General features: G+C 44.4%; 1 protein-coding gene across 2 annotated transcripts; it reads left to right on the top strand.

Annotated features, from left to right (window-relative positions):
• Window positions 1-3,670: 3,670 nt before the first annotated feature.
• Window positions 3,671-22,042, top strand: LOC120659478 (MMS19 nucleotide excision repair protein homolog). 2 transcript variants are annotated; one of them, XM_039937636.1, is made up of 21 exons: window positions 3,671-3,965; window positions 4,390-4,452; window positions 4,554-4,608; window positions 5,617-5,714; window positions 6,620-6,778; window positions 6,872-6,931; window positions 7,715-7,903; window positions 8,030-8,083; window positions 8,256-8,342; window positions 8,431-9,154; window positions 10,723-11,096; window positions 11,186-11,259; window positions 12,878-12,980; window positions 13,113-13,975; window positions 14,618-14,693; window positions 14,795-14,906; window positions 20,482-20,558; window positions 20,651-20,731; window positions 21,076-21,155; window positions 21,247-21,349; window positions 21,442-22,042. In XM_039937636.1, exons 1-20 carry the CDS (start codon window positions 3,888-3,890, stop codon window positions 21,260-21,262), a joined length of 3,423 nt encoding a protein of 1,140 aa, XP_039793570.1. In that variant the 5' UTR covers window positions 3,671-3,887; the 3' UTR covers window positions 21,263-21,349; window positions 21,442-22,042. The 2 variants fall into 2 exon arrangements, with proteins under 2 accessions (XP_039793570.1, XP_039793571.1); XM_039937637.1 differs by lacking the exons at window positions 3,671-3,965; window positions 4,390-4,452; window positions 4,554-4,608; ... (1 more) ...; window positions 6,620-6,778; window positions 6,872-6,931 and adding an exon at window positions 7,360-7,596.
• The last annotated feature ends 607 nt before the right edge of the window (window positions 22,043-22,649 follow it).

Raw genomic sequence — 22,649 nt, forward strand, 5'->3', positions numbered from 1 at the left:
GTAAATTAAGAATATCTTCAGATATTTTCAAGGCACAATGATCTTAGTTTCAGCTAAGATAAGACCATAGTTGGTTACACTGACGCTGGCTAGATGTCTGATCCCCATAATACTAGACCTTAAATGGGTTTTATAATTTTACAATGTGGAACAACTACATCTTGGAAGTCATCAAAACCAACTCTTGTAGTTATATCCACAAATCATTCTGAAATAATTACATTATATGAAGCTTCACGTGAATCATATGGCTTCATAGAATGATCAACCACATACAACAATCATGTGGCATTGGTTCAATCATGAAACAAATAATTATCTATGAAGATAATTCGCCTTGCATTTGTACAAAGGAATGCAAGCTATATAAAAGGCAATATCACAAAATAGATTGCTCCTAACTATTTTATGGGGAAATAGAAACCTTGCAAACCAAATCATGAGATTTGCAAGGCTCAGGGGGAGATTCTCTTTTAATCATAACCAATTCAACCAAGCAAAATCATCAGATTATATAATTGTACTCGTTTCCTAAATGAGTTTTCCTATTAATGTTTTTCTCATATATATAGGTTTTTAATGAGGCAATATTTTATGTCATATCTCTAATTTTTCCCACCGGGGTTTTTTAAGGGATATTCGAGACATGTTAGATATATCATATCTTCTATTTTCTCATTAGAGTTTTTAAGAAGATATTCAAGATATAATTACTCCTCATATTTTCCCATCGGGTTTTGGGGGAGAATTAGTTCAAATATGATCCACATATCATAATACATTCAAACTTACTTATGAGTTTTTCTTTTTTTTGAGGTTTTTCTCATATAAGTTTGCAACCAATGATATTCCATATCATTTTCTCCTTATATTTTTCCCACTGGGTTTTAAAGTAATTTTTAATGGAGTATCAGCACATATATGTCATATCAATATTTTCTCCTATTTTTCCAAAAGGGTTTTAAGGAGTTTTTCCAATGACATATCCATACACAAATAGATTTCTCCTCAGATTTTTCCCACAGGGTTTTTAGAGGAGTTTTTACATACAATCAAATAATGAATGAGGATTACAAGACTACAACAAGAAGAAATTGATCAAGGGGGAGTGTTAAGAAATAGAATTAGTGATCAATTTCTGTAATTAATAATTATTTAGTGATTTATTACATCAGCATCCACGGAAGGGTCAAACCGAAGGGGTGTGTCCCTTCGGCCCCTTTGGCCCCTTGGGCATGTATAAAAGGCTGTAATCCCCTCTAATCAATCTAAGGAATCATTCATTCCCTCAATCCTTTTTCTCTTTCGCTTTTACTCTACAACAATTCTGATCCCTTCAACTCTCCCTCCTGAAAAAGAACTCTTTTGTGTGGACTAATTTTAGTGGATTATTTGCATTTATTTACATATAAAAAATGCTTCAAAACAGTACGTGCTTCAAACTAGCGACAATGCGACATATACTTTGATGGAGGCATCCTCGTTGCATTTTACAGTGATTTTTTTTCATACATGCTAACTATATGATCTACATATAGTTCCATTTTTTAAGGCTCGGCTATTTGTGACAGTTTTGCCATTTACAAATTTATATTCCTCAATCACTGTAATAATGTTTGGCACTGTTTTCTTGAAAAAGTCAGTGAGAATTAAAAAAGAAACTTTTGGATATGTAATTTAGTGGGAACACCGAGCCAATCCATGTCTTCAGCAATTCAGCCACTGAATAGATACTCCTAGGTTCAACAAGATGTTTAAGAAGACACTAACTCAAAGGCAAAACTAACCACTGTTTACCTTCAGAGCTGACCTTGGCCCTTGGGGGTGGGGGGGGGGGGGGGGGTGGGGGTGGCGAGTACTAGAGTGCTGTTCATATAAAGTAACAACTATAGTAGCGTCTCGATTCTTTTTCTCCCGCTGCAAATCCTTGGGATGCTACTAGATCATCCATTATTGAAGAGGAAATAACCTCAACTAGTTAGGTTGGCGCGCTACGCGCGCCTATACAAAAAAATATTAACCTAAAATATTAATAGAAAAGTATTATTCACTATTATGTTTGAAACAACATCGTATCAATGTATTGAATTAAATCTAAAAATTACAGTAAAACGGCATAGTAGTTTAGAGTCTGAGAGCGCGCCAATCTCAAGCATTTTAGTATAGAGGTACATAAAATTTTTCCTTAGGAATTTTTTTTTGTATCAGTAGGTATAGTTTGATTACTTTAGTAGGAAAAAAAAGATTAGAAATGAATGAACAATTCAAATATATTTTGTGAGATTACAGAGGGAAACCCAAAGCCTAAAAGTAGTAGAACTACCACGTGTGAATGTAGTATACAAAGTTTAGTTATTATTTTTATATGTAGGAAGTAGTTAAATATATTTTGTATTATCAAATAATGGAAAGAAAATATTTTTTTTAAGATAAAAAGGCTCGCTTAATAGATCCTCACAAAGTATGATTTAGTATACTCACTCTGTTCGCTTGGCTTGTTAGCCAACCAACCAGCAGTATTATTCTCTCATACTAAATCAGCATCAGCCACCAGTTACCAGCCAGTCAGCAGTACTGTTCTCTCATAACCATGGTTTTATATAGCAGGCTATAGCCTCGCTATAGCGGAGCTATAGCCTTTTTAGAGAGTCCTCGCTACGCTATTTGTATTTATGCCGCTATGACAGCTATGGACGCTAAATTGCGCTATAGCTGTGCTGCGTAGCTTTAGCACCGCTATAGCCGCATACTTAGCTCAGTGCTACTGTTTTGGTCTTTTAGACAACTGAATATTGATTGTATGAATTTTATTGTATTGTCAACTTAAGTAATGTCCCCGTAGCCCTACAAACATATTTATGTTTATGGAATTTACTAATTACTATATTTTTGTGCATCTATTATTTGTATTTTTCATGGTTTAGTAGTAAATCGCTATTTGCCATAGCCCGCTATAGCCTCCGCTATAGTCTTTTAGCTTCGGGAAAAAATACGTCGCTATTTACCATAGCCCGCTATTTAAAACATTGCTCATAACAAATCAGCACCAACCACCAGCCACAGCCAATCCAAAACATATCAGTCTACAGGCCTAAGTATATTCCGAATCATTTCACATGATATAGTTATATGAAATCTCATGATTGAGACAGGAAAACTTAAATAGTCTAAATAGAAATTGTAGCAAAAATTCCTTCATCATGCAAGGGCGTCTAAACAGGCTAATTAATCATACTTATTACTAAGATTTTTGTTTATCGCAGCTCATCGCGCAAGATTAACATTCATCTTAAATCCCAATTTTTCCTTTTTAAACATCACATCACGACATCCCACCGAGGGGTAGGAACGGAAATCCCAGGAGTACGCCCGTGCCAGCCTTGTAGGGTGGGGGGAAAACCCAGAACTAGGGGTGGAATCGAGCCGAGCCTCGATTTTTTTCAAGCTTTCTTCGAAATTAATATATTCGTATTTATTATAGTCTCCCGTGTTGTTTGATATGCAACTTCAAATCGAGCATAACGAGTCGAGCCGAGCCTGCCAAAATTGACTTTTGTTCCAAATCAACTAATCTTTATTTTAAAAAAAAATGAACATAATCGGAGCAATTTTGAAACGAGCCACCGAGCCAGCTTAACGAGCTTTTTTTTTTTTTTTTTTTTTCAGCCCTACCCAAACCAACCAGCCTCCGTCTCACTCGCGCCGGCGGCGTACTCCCGTTGCCGGCGCCGCCTCTGCCAGTGACCCTCCTCCTACTCCGCCTCAAGCTCACCCGCAGAAGGCCTCTTCTCCAGTCCTCCAAGGCCCTCCCTTTTCACGCCGCACCAGAGCGGCAGAACCCCAGATAAACCCTGGTGGTGGTGGGGAGCTAAGCCCCGGCGGCGGCGATGGCGAGGGTCCCCCCCGGGGAGTGGGTTCCCCACGTAGAGGCCTACGTCGACGTCTCCCGGCCCGCCGCCCAACACGTACGGTCTCCCCCTCCACCCCCCTTGACTACCCTTCTCTGCACAATTGGATTCTCTGAGCTTGCAGCTTGGCTTCCGTCAGCTTTGCGTTCACAGCAATTCGGTTGTGGCAGCTGCAATCCGAGGTTATTTTGGCTATTATGTGAGCATTTTGGCAGAAAAATTTCAGTCTCAGATTCTTTGTAATCCTGCTGCAGTTGTTATGATACCGCTACTTAGATAATGTCTGGGTTGAATATTAATGTTTGCTGGCTTCATCTGCAAAAATGATGCCTTTTATTTGACTGGTATCAAGTTTCATACTACTTTCATGTGGACACTAATGCTGTGGCAACAATGAAACAATGGCACCTTTTATCAGACTAGACACTAGTAACTGATTTTGCGTGGATCCTAATGTTGTAATAATATGGCTGTCCAACAGTCTGCCAGTGTGGATGCGCTTGCGGCCATGGTGAACAAGGACAGGCTGACCCTCTTCGATTTGGTATGCCAGTCTCCAAGATAGTATCATCTTGTAGTGTGCTCCACCATGGCTGGGGGAACAAGGTTGACTTTGCAGTGTTTCTCGTTGGTGATTTTGTTCAGGTGTCCAAGATGGAGATGTATTTGACGACGACAGACCACATTGTGAGATCAAGAGGTTCTTTTATCTCTTTGCTCTGTTGTGGTCATCTTCCACATTATATTTGTCATGCTTTCTCGAGAAACAACCAAACAATGCAACTTTAAGGTGCTAGAATCACTCCTACTGTTAATCTTTCTATAAGATGGATAAGTCAAATTTCTTTTTTGAGTAAAATGCACTTCCGGTTCTCAAACTTGGCTCATACTGTCATCTAGGTCCCTAAACTTTCAAATTGCATATTCAGATCCTCAAACTTGCTAATTGTGTCACGTAAGTCCTAATAACCATTTTAAAGTTATAAAGCGAAAGTATTTTTGCTGGTGTGGAGCTTACATGTGGGCCCAAATTTTATTTTTGAATTTTTGCACTCAACTCTTATATTTTCGAAATTTTCTCCAAAATTTTATTTCAAAACTCTATGTCCTAGTTTTTTTTCTGACATTTCCTCCAAAATTTATCTTTTTATTTCCTAATTTTTAAAAACTTTGTCATATGTTTTTTTCATACTTTTTTATGCAGATCTTTTGTATGACTTGAACAAATTATACAACTTTCGGTTTAGCTTAAGCAACAGTAATTTGGATATCACGTGATACGATTAGCAAGTTTAAGGGTTTAATTGTGCATTTTGGAAGTTTAGGGACCTGGATAGCACTACAAGCCAAGTTCGAGGTCCGACGGTACATTTTACTCTACTTTTTTTTTTGTCAAGGTTGCTGCACATGTATCTATTTAGACAAATGCTCTCTGTTTAACAACACAAAGCACATGGGGGCATGCATACTCATGCTCTGATTACCAGAAGAAACTGAATTTAGCAACAAGGGTGTGCTACTTTATTGGGTTAATAATAATTACAATTTTGAAAAAAAAGAATTCACTCTTTAATTATCTGTTCAGCACAACCTGCCAAACTTCTCTTTCACGAGCATCTGTTCCTGATAGATTTGAACTGAATATCATTAACATTCTACTGGCATATGCATATTGCTGGTTATTTACTTTTAAGTTTTTATTTTACAGGGATACTGCTTCTGGGGGAAATACTGTCTCGAATTTCAGTTAAATGGTTAGATGTCAGTACCATCACAACTTTGTCAGATTTCTTTATATCAAGATTGGTAAGTTTGACACTTTGGCTGTGGATCATTACTATTTCCTCTCAAAATACTGTCCTAGAACTTTAAATATTAAGCGGGTGGAAAGAAAGAACTCGGAATCAGGGTTCTATTGAAGTATGCTTTGTGTATGATCACAATTGCTTGAAGAAGAGTTTCATATATTTTTATGTCCACCTGATTTTAATTTAGTAAATATTATCTTCTGTTCATGCAACTTTCTTGTTGCAAAGATGGAGTGAGATCGATACTTGGGTGATAAGGAAACCAAAATAAGGAAGCTAATGGCTTAAACTTATTCAAATTCTTATTAGGCCAAGGCATCTTGTAATATAACATAACAATAAAGCCTCTTTATCCTAAGTAAGGTGGGGTTGCTAGAGGTGAAATCCACCAACAGTTGCAAACAAGGTGAATGTGATAAGTGATTTTTTGTTGTAATATGGATGATGGTAAAAGGCCTTATTTTTGAATAGAACAAAATATTTTCCTTTATCTGGAATGCTTATCTTGCCTCATCAACAAAGCTTCTTTGTTCCAAGCAAGTTATGGCAGGCTAGAAATGTTTACCATGCCTTTACATTCTAATGAAAAATTACAATAATCATTTTTTTAATGTTATCAATCCTTGACTACAATCATCACTGTCTGAAACCTGACACTTCATTTAGTCCCCAAGGTAGGCTGTGTATAGCAAATTGTCAAAGTTATAGTTCAGTGCTTTGAAAATTGTGGTTTCTCTTGCATTGTTAAGTGTCGATGGTGAAACTGACAATAAATTTATTATTTACACAAGCAAGGTTTTGCATCTCAGTGGGATGCAATAAACCCAGCTGCACCATTATGGCATTATTTTACCTAGCATGCTGCTAAATATTGCTGTACCTTTTTCTGTTTTTCCATATCAGTCAGATTGGCAAGCAATACGGGGAGCACTAGTTGGTTGCCTGGCACTATTGCAAAGAAAACAAGGTGTTGGTTGTATCGTGATTGCAGATGTCAAAAGACTTGTCGAGTCTTTCTCACAGAATGTCCCAGTGCAGTCACTTGCAGCTGCAGACCGCAAGGTTGATTTGATTCTTCAGTAGAAAGATGCTTACATAAGTTTAGAGCTTAATATGATATACTGATATTTTTTCCATCCTCACATTTGCCTCCAGCTGTGCTTCCAAATTCTGAGCTGCATACTGGATCGATACCCTGAAGCCGTCAAAACAATGGTGTGGTGAATATTTGAACAGATCACTATCATAATGTCAAAACATAGTTTCTATCCTTACTAGAAAAATATATTTATCAATTCTATCTGTCTGACAGGTTTCTAGCTGTTAGAGTAATATTTCTCTCTCTATGCTACTTCTCTGTTCTTTTCTGTTAGATAATTAGATGTTTTAGGGGTGAATTTTTCTTTTCTTTACAATCCCACTACATGATTTAGTCTATGCTATATTCCACAAGACCTGATCTCTCTCTTTTTTAGTTCATATACTGGCTAGTCTAGAAGAAACAGAGCAAACTGTTTTCTTTTAATGTTATGACTATATCTTTATATTTCTATTTTCCTTTAATAGCAAGCACATCTAGCCCTTATGTTCTCAATGCTGGGATTTTTATTTTTTCCAAATCATGGATATCAGTATGATTATGTTTCTTGAATGAAATATAGTTTTTTTGGTTTAAATTTGACAATACCTATTGCGCAGAATTAACAAGTTAGCAAAGTAAACTGAGATGGGAGAGTTGATAGGGGATTAGGGGTCCTTGTGAAGTGTGCTCTGGTAATGGGGGAATGGCAACTAGGCCAGTCATTATAAATTTTTTTTTGGAAGTGCTAATTACTTGGGAGAAGACTGTTCAACTTACATCTGAGCCTCTGAACATGGAGGTTTAGTTTCTGTTTCACTGTTACTTTGTTAGTTACGTTCATGATTCCCACTCTTTAAAAGTTTAAAATTTATGCAGAGATGGTTTAATATAGTCACAAGTTTAATTTATATCTGTAGGACGGTGAGAAGCTGTACTGGATCTGTGAAGCAATTGATGAAGAAAAGGACCCAGAATGTTTGAAGCTTGCTTTTCATGTAGTCGAAGTTGTCATGAAGCTATTTCCAGATCCGTCTGGTTTGGAGGCACAATTTGCAAGCGAATTTTTTGAGATTCTGAGCAAGTATTTTCCTGTCTACTTCACACATGTATGTTAATTAACCAGTTTGATGTTCACACCATTTTCTTTGCTCTATTATTCTGTTGCTCAATAGTTCTTGATCTTCTCTTTTCCAAAGTGGGATAATGATTATATGTGTCATGTATTTATGCAGGGAGCGGGTGATGATTTAAATGCTACAAGGGATGACCTTTCCAGAGCATTGATGGTATGAATACAATTTTTTACCTGATTTATGATTTCAAAAAGATTTCCAGCTTTTATCAAAGGATATACCTTAGCATTACTAAACTCCTTTGGTACTAGATCTGCTTGCTATCTTTGTAGGTAAGGAATGCCTAGAATTTTCTTGGCTAACAATATGTTTAAAATCCTTCCAGCATGCCTTTTGTTCCACCCCCTATTTTGAGCCATTTGCCATCCCTTTGCTTCTTGATAAGCTTTCTTCCTCTCTTCCGTTAGCAAAGGTAAGCAGCTTAACTTACTGCGTTGCCCCTTCAGCAATTTACCATTGTGAAAATTCTGCTCAAAACTTCTCTCTAATTTTCTTTACAGCTTGAATCATTGAAATATCTGGACAATTGCATTCGCTTCTATGGAGCTGATAGAATGGTTAGACATGCATCGGCTGTGTGGCTTAAGTTGAAAGAAGTGATTTTTAGCCTTTCTCCAGAGCAACTTCTATTAACATCAGGGTCTCCAAAAGATGCAGAGAAGAATAAGAATCAAATGGTCTCAGAGGCTCTGAATTGTTTGAAGACTGCTATTACGTATATTGATTCTCCAGATAAGGATCTTTTCATCAATTTGATCTTGTTGGATGAGGACATTGTGAATAAGATCCATTCTATATCAAGTGCAGAAAAGTCCTTATTGAGTTCATTGGAAGATTTGGCCCAAGTACATGCACTTGGAAGTGTCATTTCTATTCTTGCTGAATCATCTACATATTTCTGTACTAGAGTTCTTCAAGAGCATCTTACACACTTGGTGGATATTTTGGGAACCTCAACTGACTATGAATCTCAGTGTAATGGATCATCTTCTGCTGCTATCAACTATGGAGCACTCTATTTATGTGTTCAAATGCTTACATCCTGTAGAGAAGTGGCTTTGGTATCTTATGCAGAGTGTTCTTCTATTAAATTAGCAAAGGAGTCCTGGTGGCTTATCTTAGAGAAAAAGTTGGATCAGCTAATCCATCTCCTTGGATCATTTTTAACTTTAGATTCTCAATCTGAGCAGTCAATGTTCAGACAAGAATATGTTGCGTGTGCTGGTATGTTAATGTCTTGATTGTGCATTTACTACATGCCGCATTTTGTGACATGTGCTCCGGTTTGGCATCATCACATTTCCCCAAAATTATGTTGATCCATGCATATACTTAATATTGCCAACAAATCCACAAACACTAAATACACATGATGTCAAACATTCTGTGCTTTTCCACTTTACCTATTTTGCTCAGTGTTGTACTTATTGCCACTGATAATTAAGTTCTCTATTCTAATTAAGCTGATGAGCCATACGATGAAGCTTTGGGAGAGGGTTATCGAGCATCGCCTAAGAAGAGTGACAAGTGTGACCCAAAACCAATTTGGGTTCATGCCTGGAAGGTCAATCATGGAGGCGATTTTCTTAATACGACAATTGATGGAGAGATATATGGAACAGAAGAAGGACTTGCACATGGTCTTCATTGACCTTGAGAAGGCATATGACAAAGTACCGAGAAATGTCATGTGGTGGGCCTTGGAGAAGCACAAAGTCCCAACTAAGTACATTACCCTCATTAAGGATATGTACAAGGATGCGACGACGTTTGTCCGGACATGTGATGGTAACACCACTGACTTTCCTATTAACATAGGCCTACACCAGGGGTCAGCATTGAGCCCTTATTTATTTGCTTTAGTGATGGATGAGGTCACAAGGGATATACAAGGTGAGATCACTTGGTGTATGCTCTTTGCTGATGATGTGGTGTTAGTTGACGAGAGTAGGGCAGGAGTTAATAGGAAGTTAGAGCTGTGGAGACGCACGTTAGAGTCGAAAGGGTTCAGACTTAGTAGGACCAAGACCGAGTACATGATGTGCGATTTCAGCGCGACTAGGCATGAGGGGGGAGACGTTAGTCTAGATGGACAAGTGGTGGTTCAGAAGGATACTTTTCGGTATTTAGGATCGGTGCTACAAAAGGATGACGACATTGATGAAGATGTTAGGCATAGAATTTCAGCTGGCTGGTTGAAATGGCGGCAAGCTTCTGGCATCCTTTGTGACAAGAGGGTGCCACAAAAGCTAAAAGGCAAATTCTATAGGACAGCAATTCGTCCGGCGACGCTATACGGTGTTGAATGTTGGCCTACAAAAAGGCGACATGTCCAACAACTGAGTGTAGCAGAGATGCGGATGTTGCGGTGGTTTTGCGGGCACACAAGGAGGGATAGAGTCCGGAACGAAGTTATTCGGGATAGGGTCGGAGTGGCACCAATTGAGGAGAAACTTACCCAGCATCGGCTGAGATGGTTTGGACATGTCCAACGAAGGCCTCCTGAGGCGCCGGTGCGTAATGGGGTTCTTGAGCGGGTCGATAATGTAAAGAGGGGTAGAGGTAGACCTAAACTGACGTGGGATGAGTCGGTTAAGAGAGACCTTAAGGATTAGAATATCTCTAAAGAGATAGCTTTGGATAGGAGCGCTTGGAGACTAGCTATCAATGTGCCTGAACCTTGAACTTATTTCTTTCGGGTTTCATCTCTAGCCTACCCCAATTTGCTTGGGAAAAAAAGGCTATGTTGTTGTTGTTGTATTCTAATTTGGTTACTTATAAATGGTTTGCAGTGAAGGGCTTGCTAACACTAGCAACATTCCCGGAACAATGCTCACCTTTAATGGCAAATGCTTTTGAGGATATTCTGGCTATGCTTACCTCGGTGATTACAAGCAAGTTTGAAAATGTAGATTTATGGAGATTGTCATTGAAAGCATTGACTAGCATTGGTTCATCTATCGTCAAGTTCAATGCTTCTCAAAAGGAAGTGATTTACTGCAGAACAGTAGTTGACAAGATTATTTCTTTGCTTCAATCTTATGATGGCTCGATGCCTCTCAGCCTAAGACTTGAAGCAAGTTATGAAGTTGGAACGGTTGGGTTGAACTATATGTTACTGGTTGCTAGATCACTTGAAGGAGCTGTCATCACTAGTATTTCTAAGGTCTGAGGACTGCTTCCCCTGCTGTCTTTTTGTTTCATGCAACTTTCATTTTTGTAAGCAACTGAACACAGATTTTATTTATGATGCAGGCTAAGGGAAGAATGGAATGTGCTGAATATGTAGCCCATTTATTTGAGTGCTACTCTAGTCGGGTCCTTCCTTGGTATGACAATTTTTATACTTTCTGTAAGACCCTTTGTTTCTCCTTTTAATACAAAGATACACAGGTATCCTTGTGCGAGACGACGACAACAACAACAACATAGCCTTTTTTCCCAAGCAAGTTGGGGTAGGCTAGAGATGAAACCCGAAAGAAATAAGTTCAAGGTTCAGGCACATTGATAGCTAGTCTCCAAACGCTCCTATCCAAAGCTATCTCTTTAGAGATATTCCAATCCTTAAGGTCTCTCTTAACCGACTCATCCCACGTCAGTTTAGGTCTACCTCTATCCCTCTTTACATTGTCGACCCCCTCAAGAACCCCATTACGCACCGGCGCCTCAGGAGACCTTCGTTGGACATGTCCAAACCATCTCAGCCGATGCTGGGTAAGTTTCTCCTCAATTGGTGCCACTCCGACCCTATCCCGAATAACTTCGTTCCGGACTCTATCCCTCCTTGTGTGCCCGCAAAACCACCGCAACATCCGCATCTCTGCTACACTCAGTTGCTGGACATGTCGTCTTTTTATAGGCCAACATTCAGCACCGTATAGCATCGCCGGACGAATTGATGTCCTATAGAATTTGCCTTTTAGCTTTTGTGGCACCCTCTTGTCACAAAGGATGCCAGAAGCTTGCCGCCATTTCAACCAGCCAGCTGAAATTCTATGCCTAACATCTTCATCAATGTCGCCATCCTTTTGTAGCACCGATCCTAAATACCGAAAAGTATCCTTCTGGACCACAACTTGTCCATCTAGACTAACGTCTCCCCCCTCATGCCTAGTCGCGCTGAAATCGCACATTATGTACTCGGTCTTGGTCCTACTAAGTCTGAACCCTTTCGACTCTAACGTGCGTCTCCACAGCTCTAACTTCCTATTAACCCCTGCCCTACTCTCGTCAACTAGCACCACATCATCAGCAAAGAGCATACACCAAGGGATCTCACCTTGTATATCCCTTGTGACCTCATCCATCACTAAAGCAAATAAATAAGGGCTCAATGTTGACCCCTGGTGTAGGCCCCTGTTAATAGGAAAGTCAGTGGTGTTGCCATCACATGTCCCGACAAACATCGTCGCATCCTTGTACATATCCTTAATGAGGGTAATGTACTTAGTTGGGACTTTGTGCTTCTCCAAGGCCCACCACATGATATTTCTCGGTACTTTGTCATATGCCTTCTCAAAGTCAATGAAGACCATGTGCAATTCCTTCTTCTGTTCCCTATATCTCTCCATCAATTGTCGTATTAAGAAAATCGCCTCCATGGTTGACCTTCCAGGCATGAACCCAAATTGGTTTTGGGTCACACTTGTCACTCTTCTTAGGCGATGCTCGATAACCCTTTGTTTCTCCTTTTAATACAAAGATACACAGGTATCCTTGTGCGAGAAACAAAGAAAAAACCGATGCATGCATCCTCTCTGAAGTCCCTTTGTTCACCTTTGATTAGCTAGTTAGTTACTAGGGATCAAAGAGTAAAGGACCTCTCTACCTTAATTTCTACCAAGCTATCTGAAATGTCATATAAATATGACTGGAGTTAGTTTTTTTGGCATGATAAATGTTGATTAGCGATCCATTCTCTTTCGGTAATAATCTCCTTTATGGCAGGCTGTTTACTTCTGGTGGTATCAATGAACTTGCTTTGAGCTTCGCAATGCATCTCTTGGATGAGATAAAGGACTTATCTATGTTAGATAGAATCAGTTCACAGGTGAAGCTCTATCAAATTTAGCATTTCAGTTAATTAAGTTGCTTTTACAGTACCTGGTGCTTTGATGGTACATCTTGTAAAAATAAAGTATTTAGTATTGATTGAACTATAATTTCTCTCTATATCTCTCAGGGCCTCCTTGACTCACTGATGACAGGAATGAAGCTTTTAGTTGGAGTCTGTACAGAGGAGCAACAAACACTGATTGTGCAGAAAGCATATAGCATGGTATCATCAGTGCTCCCACTCCCACCGAAATCAACGACACAGTGTCTTTTGGCTGTAGACGAGTTAGTTCCTTCACATTCTGTTCAAGAAACTGCTCTGATCGGCATGCTTTCATCAGTTATAGTTGGCCTTCGGCTTCAAACACCTGTCCCAGATATGATAGTGATGATCAACCTCTTGACAGTCTTTCTGCTGAATGGGAAACTGCCAGCTGCTTATGGATTAGCTTCTATTTTCAATAAGCATCTACACAATCCAGAGTTTTCACATGAGAATCAACTGGATAAAATACTTGATAATATTCTTGAGAGGTGTTTCTCAACTGTATTAGCCACCAGCTACTTAAAGATATCCCACTCTTCTGTTGACACTTCAAATGATGCTAATTTCTTATACATGTCCTCTGGAAACATACCTTCAAAGATTGATATCTTGTCTGGCTTAGCCTGGATCGGCAAAGGATTACTTATGAGAGGAGACGAGAAGATGAAGGACATTTCAATGTTTCTGCTTAAGTGTCTATGCTCAGGCGAAACTTTGGCTAGTAGTCCAGCTCGCGAGGAAGAATCTCGTGGCAGTGATTCATCAGATACTTCTATTGCAACATCCGCAGCTGATGCGTTCAATGTAATGATGAGTGATTCAGAAGTCTGCCTAAATAAAAAATTTCATGCAAGAATAAAGCCATTATATAAGCAGCGTTTCTTCTCAACAATGACACCGATCTTCCTCTCTAAAATCAAGGAAGCAACTTCAATGACAACAAAGTAAGTATTCGACATCCCTAATATTTTGTTCCTGCAAATCTTTTAATGATTACTAGTTTACTACATGCTTTTTCCAGTCACATGCTTCTCAAAATTATTCTGCTCCAGTGCACCATTGCTATTCCCCTTTATATGTTTTCTTATGCTGGTATTTCAGTTGGAAAACCATAAGCTCTTTTGTTTTGGGATTGAGCTTTCTTGCATACAGTTGTGGTTTGTTTTGTTTTATTCTTTGTAAAATGCCAAAGGGTTTGGATTCTTTCGTGCTGTAGGTGGGAATTCATATCTCTGCATTAGACATGTTAGGGAAAGAAGTGACACAGTGGCACCATTTCCAATACTGATGTGTTATTTTAATAAAAAGTTGGTGTTGACAACTTGAAATGGATGCACGACTTGAGAAATTTATTATGCTATGCATATTTGGACATCTGTTTGCATAATTTGAAATTTTTTGCTTCTCCTTATGAGCTGTCTCGTCATGTTAAAAGAAATGTATTTAATTATGTTGGTTGCTATTGCATGGTGATGGCCATATATTTTATTTTTTACTTATGAATTTAGCAACTGTTTGTGGATCATTTTTCACCTTGTTCAATTATATCTCTTAGAGTGATAGAAAAAAATTGCCACCAATTGCAGGTTGGCACTGTACCGAGCTTTTGGGCATATCATTTCGAATGCTCCAGTACCCGCTGTTATAACTGAAGCTCATCAGGTTACAACTATTTTATTATGATGCACATACCCATGTAATTACATTTAGCAAGTGCAGTCTGTACTGGGTCAGAGCTTACTAATTGGCTTACCATCTTGCAGATTTTACTTGTGATAGTTGAAAGCTTAGCTAAATTGAGTGTGGATATTCAGGACAAGGATTTGGTGTACAATTTGCTACTTGTCCTGTCTGGAATGTTAATGGATGAAAAGGGTGAGATCATTTATTGTAGGAGAGAAATAATCAGTGTATTCCTCCGAACCCTAGAAGGGTGGGATATATAGTTCCTATACATGGGCCTCTATATATGGGCTCAATATACACCAACACCCCCTCGCAGTCTGAACTATCGGCGCAGCGGTGTTCAAGACTGGACAACAAGAAAGCCAACACCCCCCGCAGTCTGAACCACCGGCGCAGCGGTGTTCAAGACTGGACAAGAAGAAAGTACAAAGGGCAAATACCCCCCCCCCCCCGCAGCCACAACTAGCCACCGGCTACGTTGAGGCTGGAGCGAAACTCCGAGAAGGTCGAGGAGGGTAGTTCCTTGGTGAAGATGTCGGCAAACTGGAAGGTGGTCGGAACATGCAGAATCCGAACATCGCCTATGGCGACCCTGTCACGCACGAAGTGCAAGTCGATCTCCACGTGCTTCGTCCGCTGATATTGGACGGGGTTGGTGGAGAGATACATGGCGCTGGCGTTGTCGCAGTAGATGAGCGTGCTCTTGTCGAGCGGGCTGTGAAACTCCGCCAAGAGCTGCCGTAGCCAGGACGCCTCCACCACGCCGTTAGCGACAGCACGGTACTCTGCCTCGTCACTGGAGCGGGAGACAACCGGCTGCCGTTTGGACGACCAGGAGACCAGGTTGCCGCCCAAAAAGACGGTGTAGCCGGAAGTGGAGCGGCGAGTGTCCGGGCAGCCAACCCAGTCAGCGTCGGTGTAGACCACCAGCTCAGAGGTGGGAGAGCGGTGAAGAACTAAGCCGAAGCCAACAGTGACACGGACGTAGCGGAGGAGATGCTTCAGTGCTGCAAGGTGAGACTCCCGGGGATCATGCATATGAAGACAGACCTCATCATAGTCCACTCCAGGCCGCTGGGTGAAACCCCGGAGAACCCAGCGAGCCTTGTAGCGCTCCAGTGTGTCGTCAGCCCGTCGCTTGTGCGTCCAGATCCACTTGCCTGTGACCACATTGCAAGCAGACGGACGTGGCACGAGGTCCCACGTCTGGTTGGCAAGAAGAGCCGCGTACTCATCTTCCATCGCGCGATGCCAGTGAGGATCTGCCAAGGCGTCGCGGACAGAGGAGGGTACCGGAGAGACCCGCGGCTCCCCCTCGGTGGCGGAGAGTCGCGGCCTGAGACACCATCTGCCGAGTCACCATGGGATGGACATGCCGAGGATCCCGATGGATGACTGGCGGGTGGTACACCGGCGGCTCGACTCGAGAGCGAGTTGGCGGCGGCGGCGGCGGCGGCGACGGCTCCGGTGTAGGTGGCGGCAGCAACGACTCCAGTGTAGGCACTGCAGGAGCCTTCGGAGCCGGAGGCGGCGCCGATGTCGGCGCCGAACAACGCCGGTACACCTGCACCGGCTGAGCGTACCGCGGCGGCGCCGAACGACGCTGGTACACCTGCACCAGCTGAGCGTACCGCGCAGGTACAGGGGGAGGCACCGGGGCCGTGCGTGGCGCAGCAGGAGACACCGGGTCCGCGCACGGCACGACCGAAGGTCCAGGGGCCGCGCGTGGCGCGACAGCAGGCACAGGGGCCGTGCTTGGCGCAGCAGGGATCACCGGAAGCAGTGCCGGTGTACCGGGAAAATCTGCAAGGAAAGGACAAACAGGTAACGGTGGCTGAACCACCGGGTCAGTCGGAAACAGGGACTCCAACTCGGGGTCAGGAAAAGGTGTGGAGGAGGTGGAGTAGGGGAAAGCCGACTCGTCAAACACGACGTGTCGGGAGATCAGAACGCGACGAGAGGTGAGGTCAAACCATCGGTACCCCTTGTGGTCAGGGGAGTAATCAAGGAACACACAACGAGTCGAGCGGGACGCCAGCTTGTGAGGAGCAGTGGAGGAGGTGTTAGGGTAACACGCACACCCGAAGACCCGAAGGTGGTCGTAGCGAGGAGGGGTACCGAAGAGAGCGTGGTGTGGAGTGGGAGCAGGAGAAGCTGTGGACGGAAGGCGGTTGAGCAAGTAGGTGGCGGTGTGGAGGCTCTCAGCCCAGAAGCGCGGGGGCAGAGAGGCCTGGATCAGAAGGGTGCGCACGGCGTCGTTCGTCGTGCGAATCATCCGCTCAGCCTTGCCGTTCTGAGGAGAGGTATACGGACAAGACATACACAGCTGAACACCCCGAGAGAGGAAGAAGGAATGAGAGGTAGAGTTATCGAACTCACGCCCGTTGTCACACTGGACGGCCTTAACGGTGAGGCCGAACTGAGTGGACACCCAGGCAAAGAAGTGGAGGAGGGTGGGGATGGTCTCAGACTTGGCGCACAAAGGAAAAGTCCAAGAGTAGTGTGAGAAATCATCGACCACGACCAGATAGTACTTGTAGCCAGACATGCTGAGTACAGGAGATGTTCACAGGTCGCAGTGAACATGATCAAAGGCATGCGTCGCATGTGAAGAAGAAAAAAGAAGTCGAACATGGCGACCAAGCTGGCACGCATGGCAGAGGTGCTCAGCAGGAGCTCTAGTACAAGGAACATCGGTACTACGACTGAGCTGAGTCAGAACGTCGCGGCCAGAGTGACCAAGACGGCGGTGCCATGTGGTGGAAGACGGCGTCGCGGCAAAAGCGGCAGACGAAGAAGAAGGCGAAAGTGGTGCAGCGGAAGACGGAAGGCGAAGGGTGTAAAGGGGCCCCGTGCTGTCACACCGGAGGAGCAGACGCCGGGAAGCCGAATCCTTTACAGTGAGGCCAGAAGAGTCAAATTCGATGGAACAAGAATTGTCAGCTGTAAACCGACGAATGGAAAGAAGGTTATGAACCATCTAAGGAGCAACAAGGACATTGGGAAGACGAAAAGAATCTGGAGCAGAACCCACGGCGGTGACAGGAAGGCAAGACCCATCACCAACCATGATGGAAGATGGACAAGTGGGGTGTGGGGGCCTGACAGAAGAGAGGATGCCGGCATCTGGGGTGGTGTGGAAGGAGGCACCCGAGTCGGCGATCCACTCAGTGTTGACCGGCGGCGTCAGCCCCATGGCGCTGAAGGACTGCGCCAGCGTGGCCTGGTCCCACCCCCGCTCCCGGCCAGGTCGGCTGCTGGCTGGGTTGAGCGGGCGGAGTCCAGAACGGCGCGATCACGGGCAGCATACCGAACGCAGGCCACACTGGCGTGGGCGCCATGGCCAGCGCGGCCGTCGCAGGCGCTGGGCAGGGGCGGCACAGCAGGCGTGTGCAGGGGAAGTTTGGCAGCACGGGCGGCGCCAGGGGCCCCGGGGAAGGCGGTTCCGGCAGCCGGGGCGGCGGCGGAGCCCTAGGGCAGCCACGCGCCGGGGGCGGCAGCTTGCTCGGCGAGGGAGGCAGCAGCCCGCGCGAGGTCCCTGGGCGCGACGACCTGCCCGGCGTGCGCAGCGGCGAGGGAGGCGGCGGCCCGCGCGGCTTGTGCGGCGTGCACGGCGGGCGCGACGGCCTGCGCGGCGTGCGCCCGCGCGGCCTGGACGAGCTTGGCCTCGAGGTCCCGCAGCATCTCCTGCGCGCGCTCATTCGCGGGAGCAGGAGCGGCGCCGGGGGCCGCGAGAGGCGGCGGCTGCGGCACACCGGCCCTAGAGGAGGCGTGGAACGGCAGCGGGGGCTAGGCGCCGACCGCACCCGTTGCCGCACCCCCCACAACAGAGGAGGCAGGGGCGCGCCGCGAGGGCCAGGCGCCGGCCGCACCCGGAGCGGCGCCGTGGAGGGCCAATCCGGCCGGAAGGGCTTCGGAGGGGGCCGGACCACCACCAGATCCGGCGGCAGTGGAGGCAGTAGCACCTTGGGAAGAAGCGGCGCCGGCAGCCAGCGCGGAGGGCGGCCACGCGCCAAGGCCAGGCAGGGGCGCCGCGGCGGCGGCAGGGCAGCAGCCAGCAGGTGCGGCGGCGCCTAGAGCAGCGTCCGCCGCGCCGCGGGTAGGGGAGCCAGGGCGACGAGGACGGCGGCGGCAGGGGCCCCGGCCGCACCCCCCACGCCTGCAGCGCCCGTGCGCGCGGCAGTAGGGTCCGGGACCCCTGCGCCTGCTGCGCCCCCCCCCCCCCCCCCCCCCCGCACGCCAGGAGCACGCAGGAGCGGCGGCGGCAGCGGATCGGAGCAGAGAGGCCGCGGATCCAGCGCCGTGATGCCAGGCGCGCGGAGCAGAGGAAAGGGCGCCGCCGGCAGTAGAGGAAGGTGCGTCGCCTGCAACAGAGGAGAGTGGAGAGAAGGAGAGGGGAGGTGGCGCCGGCGGCCGGCCAGCCATGGCGGCGGCGGCGGCTGCTCGAGAGAGAGGAGGGAGGCTAGTCTGATACCATGTAGGAGGGAAATAATCAGTGTATTCCTCCAAACCCTAGAAAGGTGGGATATATAGTTCCTATACATGGGCATGGGCCCCTAGATGGGCCTCTATACATGGGCTCAATCAATGTTTTTAAATCGTCTGATCGAACAATGGGTGGACCAGACGACTAATCGTGATTAGTCGTCGACTAGGGTCGACTAGTCGGGTCTGATCGACCCTACTCGTCCAAGACATTTAGGATCCATATATATATATATATATATATATAATATTCATTAGCTTCAACAAAGAAGGACAAAGGAAAGGAAGGAGACAATTTCTGAAAACTTACTAGGATTTTTTTCTATCTCTATCTCTTATTGCTCCTTGCTTATCTGGAGCTCGCCGGACCAGTCACCCGTGCTCACGCTCGCGCGCCGGCAGAAGGAGGTCGCCAGTCGGGGTAGTTCACCGGAGAGAACAGAGGGAAGAAGGGAGCTCGCCGGAGGGAAAGGAGGGAAGGAGGTCGCGAAGGCCAGGAGATGAGGGGTCGGACAGCGGCCTGGAGAGGAGGGTTCGACGGCCGACAGCAACCTGTGCTCAAGAAAATCAATTAATACGCGCTGAGCTTTGAGGCTTTGTGCTAGGGAATTGGATGAGTGGCGAGAGCAGAGCGAGGCGCATTGGATTGTCCGGCTGATCTGAGCTAGAAGGTGAGGGAACGGCAGCGCGGGGTGGAGCTCCCCGTTGGCGAGCAGCGGGAGGTCGCGGGAGCCGCCCCCCTGTCGAGACGAGTGGCTGCCGACAACCCTAGACGCGGCCGTGCCCCTCCAGTTTTGTTTCTAACCAAGTGGTCTTGGGCCTCTCACTCTCCAGTCCAGCCCACAAGCAAACCAACTACACAAACCTAGTCGAGATCACGCCTAGTCGGACGATTAATCGCTTCTAGTCGCCGATTAGTCGGTCGACCGGTCGATCAGGGTGCCTGATCGAGTCGTGGAGCCTAGTCGAGCACGCTGGACCGATAAGGTCGCGATTAATCGCGATTAGTCGCGCGATTTGAAAACATTGGGCTCAATATACACCAACATTTATATTGCTTTATCTTTAAATTCTTACCACGTTTCTAATATATAGGTATTAACAGAATTAGTCCTGCCATCCAGATGTATAATTTCTGTGTATTCTTTTATGTGGTCCTTTGAATGGCCCATTTTGTTATTTTTTTCTGCAAATTTAGATCCAGTTAATGTTCATTTTGATACTGATCTAACGCGATGTATTTGATCAAGTTACTAACTTCATTTTTTTTCCTAACCAGGCAAAGAGTGCATTCTGGACAATATCCACATCACCATCAGTGTTCTTACCCAACTTGTTTCCTATCCTCATATGATGGTAAGTTAGTATTGCTTGTATTTATCCATTTGTGCTAATTGTCCTTTTATTATATTTTGTTATCTAATATATTCCACAACCTTTTCCCTTAGGTTGTTCGGGAGACAGCTTTACAATGTTTAGTAGCCTTTTCTACTTTTCCTCACTCAAAAGTCTTCCCTATGCGGCTAAAGGTTAGTTTTCTATTTATCTATATCTTTCATTGGTAAAATATTTGTAATATGGCCATAGAGTAACTATAAGGTTGCCCAAGTCTTGAAACCATATCATGGTAGTGTTCATAAACTCTAATTGAGAAGATGATCAGGCCTCATGCTACCACCGTTCACTTTAAGCGCGAGGGATAAATGAGACGCAGTGTATCTCATGATGAGTTCGTATTGTTTAGTTCAGGGCAGAATTCAGCAGGAAGTTATAAGGGATCGCGGGTATCCTAATATAGAAGCTGAGTGTTGTTACATGAGAAGCCAAGTTATCTTGGAAAAAAAACTCATAACAGAGTGATACATTCATGCAGGTTCTACAAGCAGCAATCAAGGCTCTTGATGATAAGAAAAGGGCTGTTCGTCAAGAGGCTGTTCGGTGTCGACAAACATGGTGCATACATTTTGCTGGCCGCCCATTTTATAAATTTTGGAGCAACCAACTCTTTGTTGCCTGATAGATTGTTTTCCTTCAATACATTCAGGCAGTCGTTTGCTTAAGGGAGGCCCCTTTCAGTTGTCTCACATAGTTGGAAGCTGTCGAGTTGCTTACTAATCATGTTGGTACTTGATGAGTATACACGATTGGTACATCATCCTTTGGTTGTTTCACCTTTACACTTGGGGTATTGCAATACATTTCTAGGTTAATTACCTTTCTGCTCAATGAACATACACAGGGTCTCTGCACCATAAATGTAAGGTGAGAGTGGATACTGAGGATAGGTTCATGTCTGAAATCTGTTTTTTGAATCAGCTGCCAAGTTCCGAATATTGGATAAAGTCCCTGATGAACCATGAACCATGGGAGAAATGTGCCTGGAATTTTCACACAATCTGGGTTGCCAGCTCTTCAGTCCTTTTCTTTTCCTTGACCCCGAACGTTGATTTGCAGGATACAAAATCAAATAGGATAACTTTAGAATGTGACCCAGGTTTCGCAAATGCATTGCATGTTCTCCCTGATGGTGTAAAGTACTAGCATGACAAAGGTCAAGACATGTACCGTGCTGCTATGCATATCTTAATAGTTTGGTTTGCTTTCATGTTTCGAGCAGGCTCTAAATGTGTCTCATCATCGAGCATGGCTCAAACACTGTTGCAAGAGATAATTGTGGCAGGTTGTGCAGTATTTGGATTGTCCCATACGATTTCCAGTATTGTGAGTTTGTGACGTTCTCAGCGTCTGTCTGAACAGTACTGCCATGTACTATGTAGGAAGAGAAGACGATGTGTTCTGTATATGTGTGAATATTTCTATGCGAAGCATGCAGCAGGTCATTTGCTTATTCCCACGATGAACTATGTTTTACTCTTAAGGAATAAATCGACGTTTGGTCCGTCAACTCTTCTGTCTCTCATTTTTTACCTTAACTTGAATACCGTTCACTTTGTGTACCAGTTTAAGATTTGGCCCTTAAGCCGCCCAAAAGCAATTTTGGGTTGGCATGGTAATGATTTTTTTTACTTTAAATAGTTCCTCAAAAATCCTGGAGATTTTAGGACCAAAGAAATCGCACAAAAATAACGAAAAAAAATAAAAAGCAGATCTTGTGAAACAAGATGTAGAAACTTAAAATAAAAGATTCCGTAGATTATAGAAAAATAAAAAAGGCTTTATAAAAATTTAAATAAATTCATATGGATCCTGTCATCAATAATAGGGGATGTGAAGTTCTAGCCTGCCTTTGACCCAGCCCGGTCCGCTCCACCCCACCCCCAAGGCCCCAACGCGATGGCGATAAAATAAAAAGGGGCCCTTTTGACCGAAACGAAATTTGATTAGGACTAACAAATTAGGCTGTTCTTTGCACCTGGCTTTGGCTGCAGGCATCGTTAAGCATATATAGAACCGATGTCTCAGCTGATGTCCCTTGGCAGCCTTTAT

The sequence above is a fragment of the Panicum virgatum genome, chromosome 2N (assembly GCF_016808335.1).
Source record: "Panicum virgatum strain AP13 chromosome 2N, P.virgatum_v5, whole genome shotgun sequence".
Lineage (NCBI taxonomy): Eukaryota > Viridiplantae > Streptophyta > Magnoliopsida > Poales > Poaceae > Panicum > Panicum virgatum.

What these genes read in the sequence shown, in the direction of transcription:
- LOC120659478 (XM_039937636.1), top strand. Translation starts at nt 3,888, where the DNA reads ATGGCGAGGGTCCCCCCCGGGGAGTGGGTTCCCCACGTAGAGGCCTAC. An exon ending in AGAATATGTTGCGTGTGCTG is followed by an intron (nt 9,155 to 10,722) that starts GTATGTTAATGT and finishes AATGGTTTGCAG; the next exon opens with TGAAGGGCTTGCTAACACTA. An exon ending in TCTAGTCGGGTCCTTCCTTG is followed by an intron (nt 11,260 to 12,877) that starts GTATGACAATTT and finishes CCTTTATGGCAG; the next exon opens with GCTGTTTACTTCTGGTGGTA.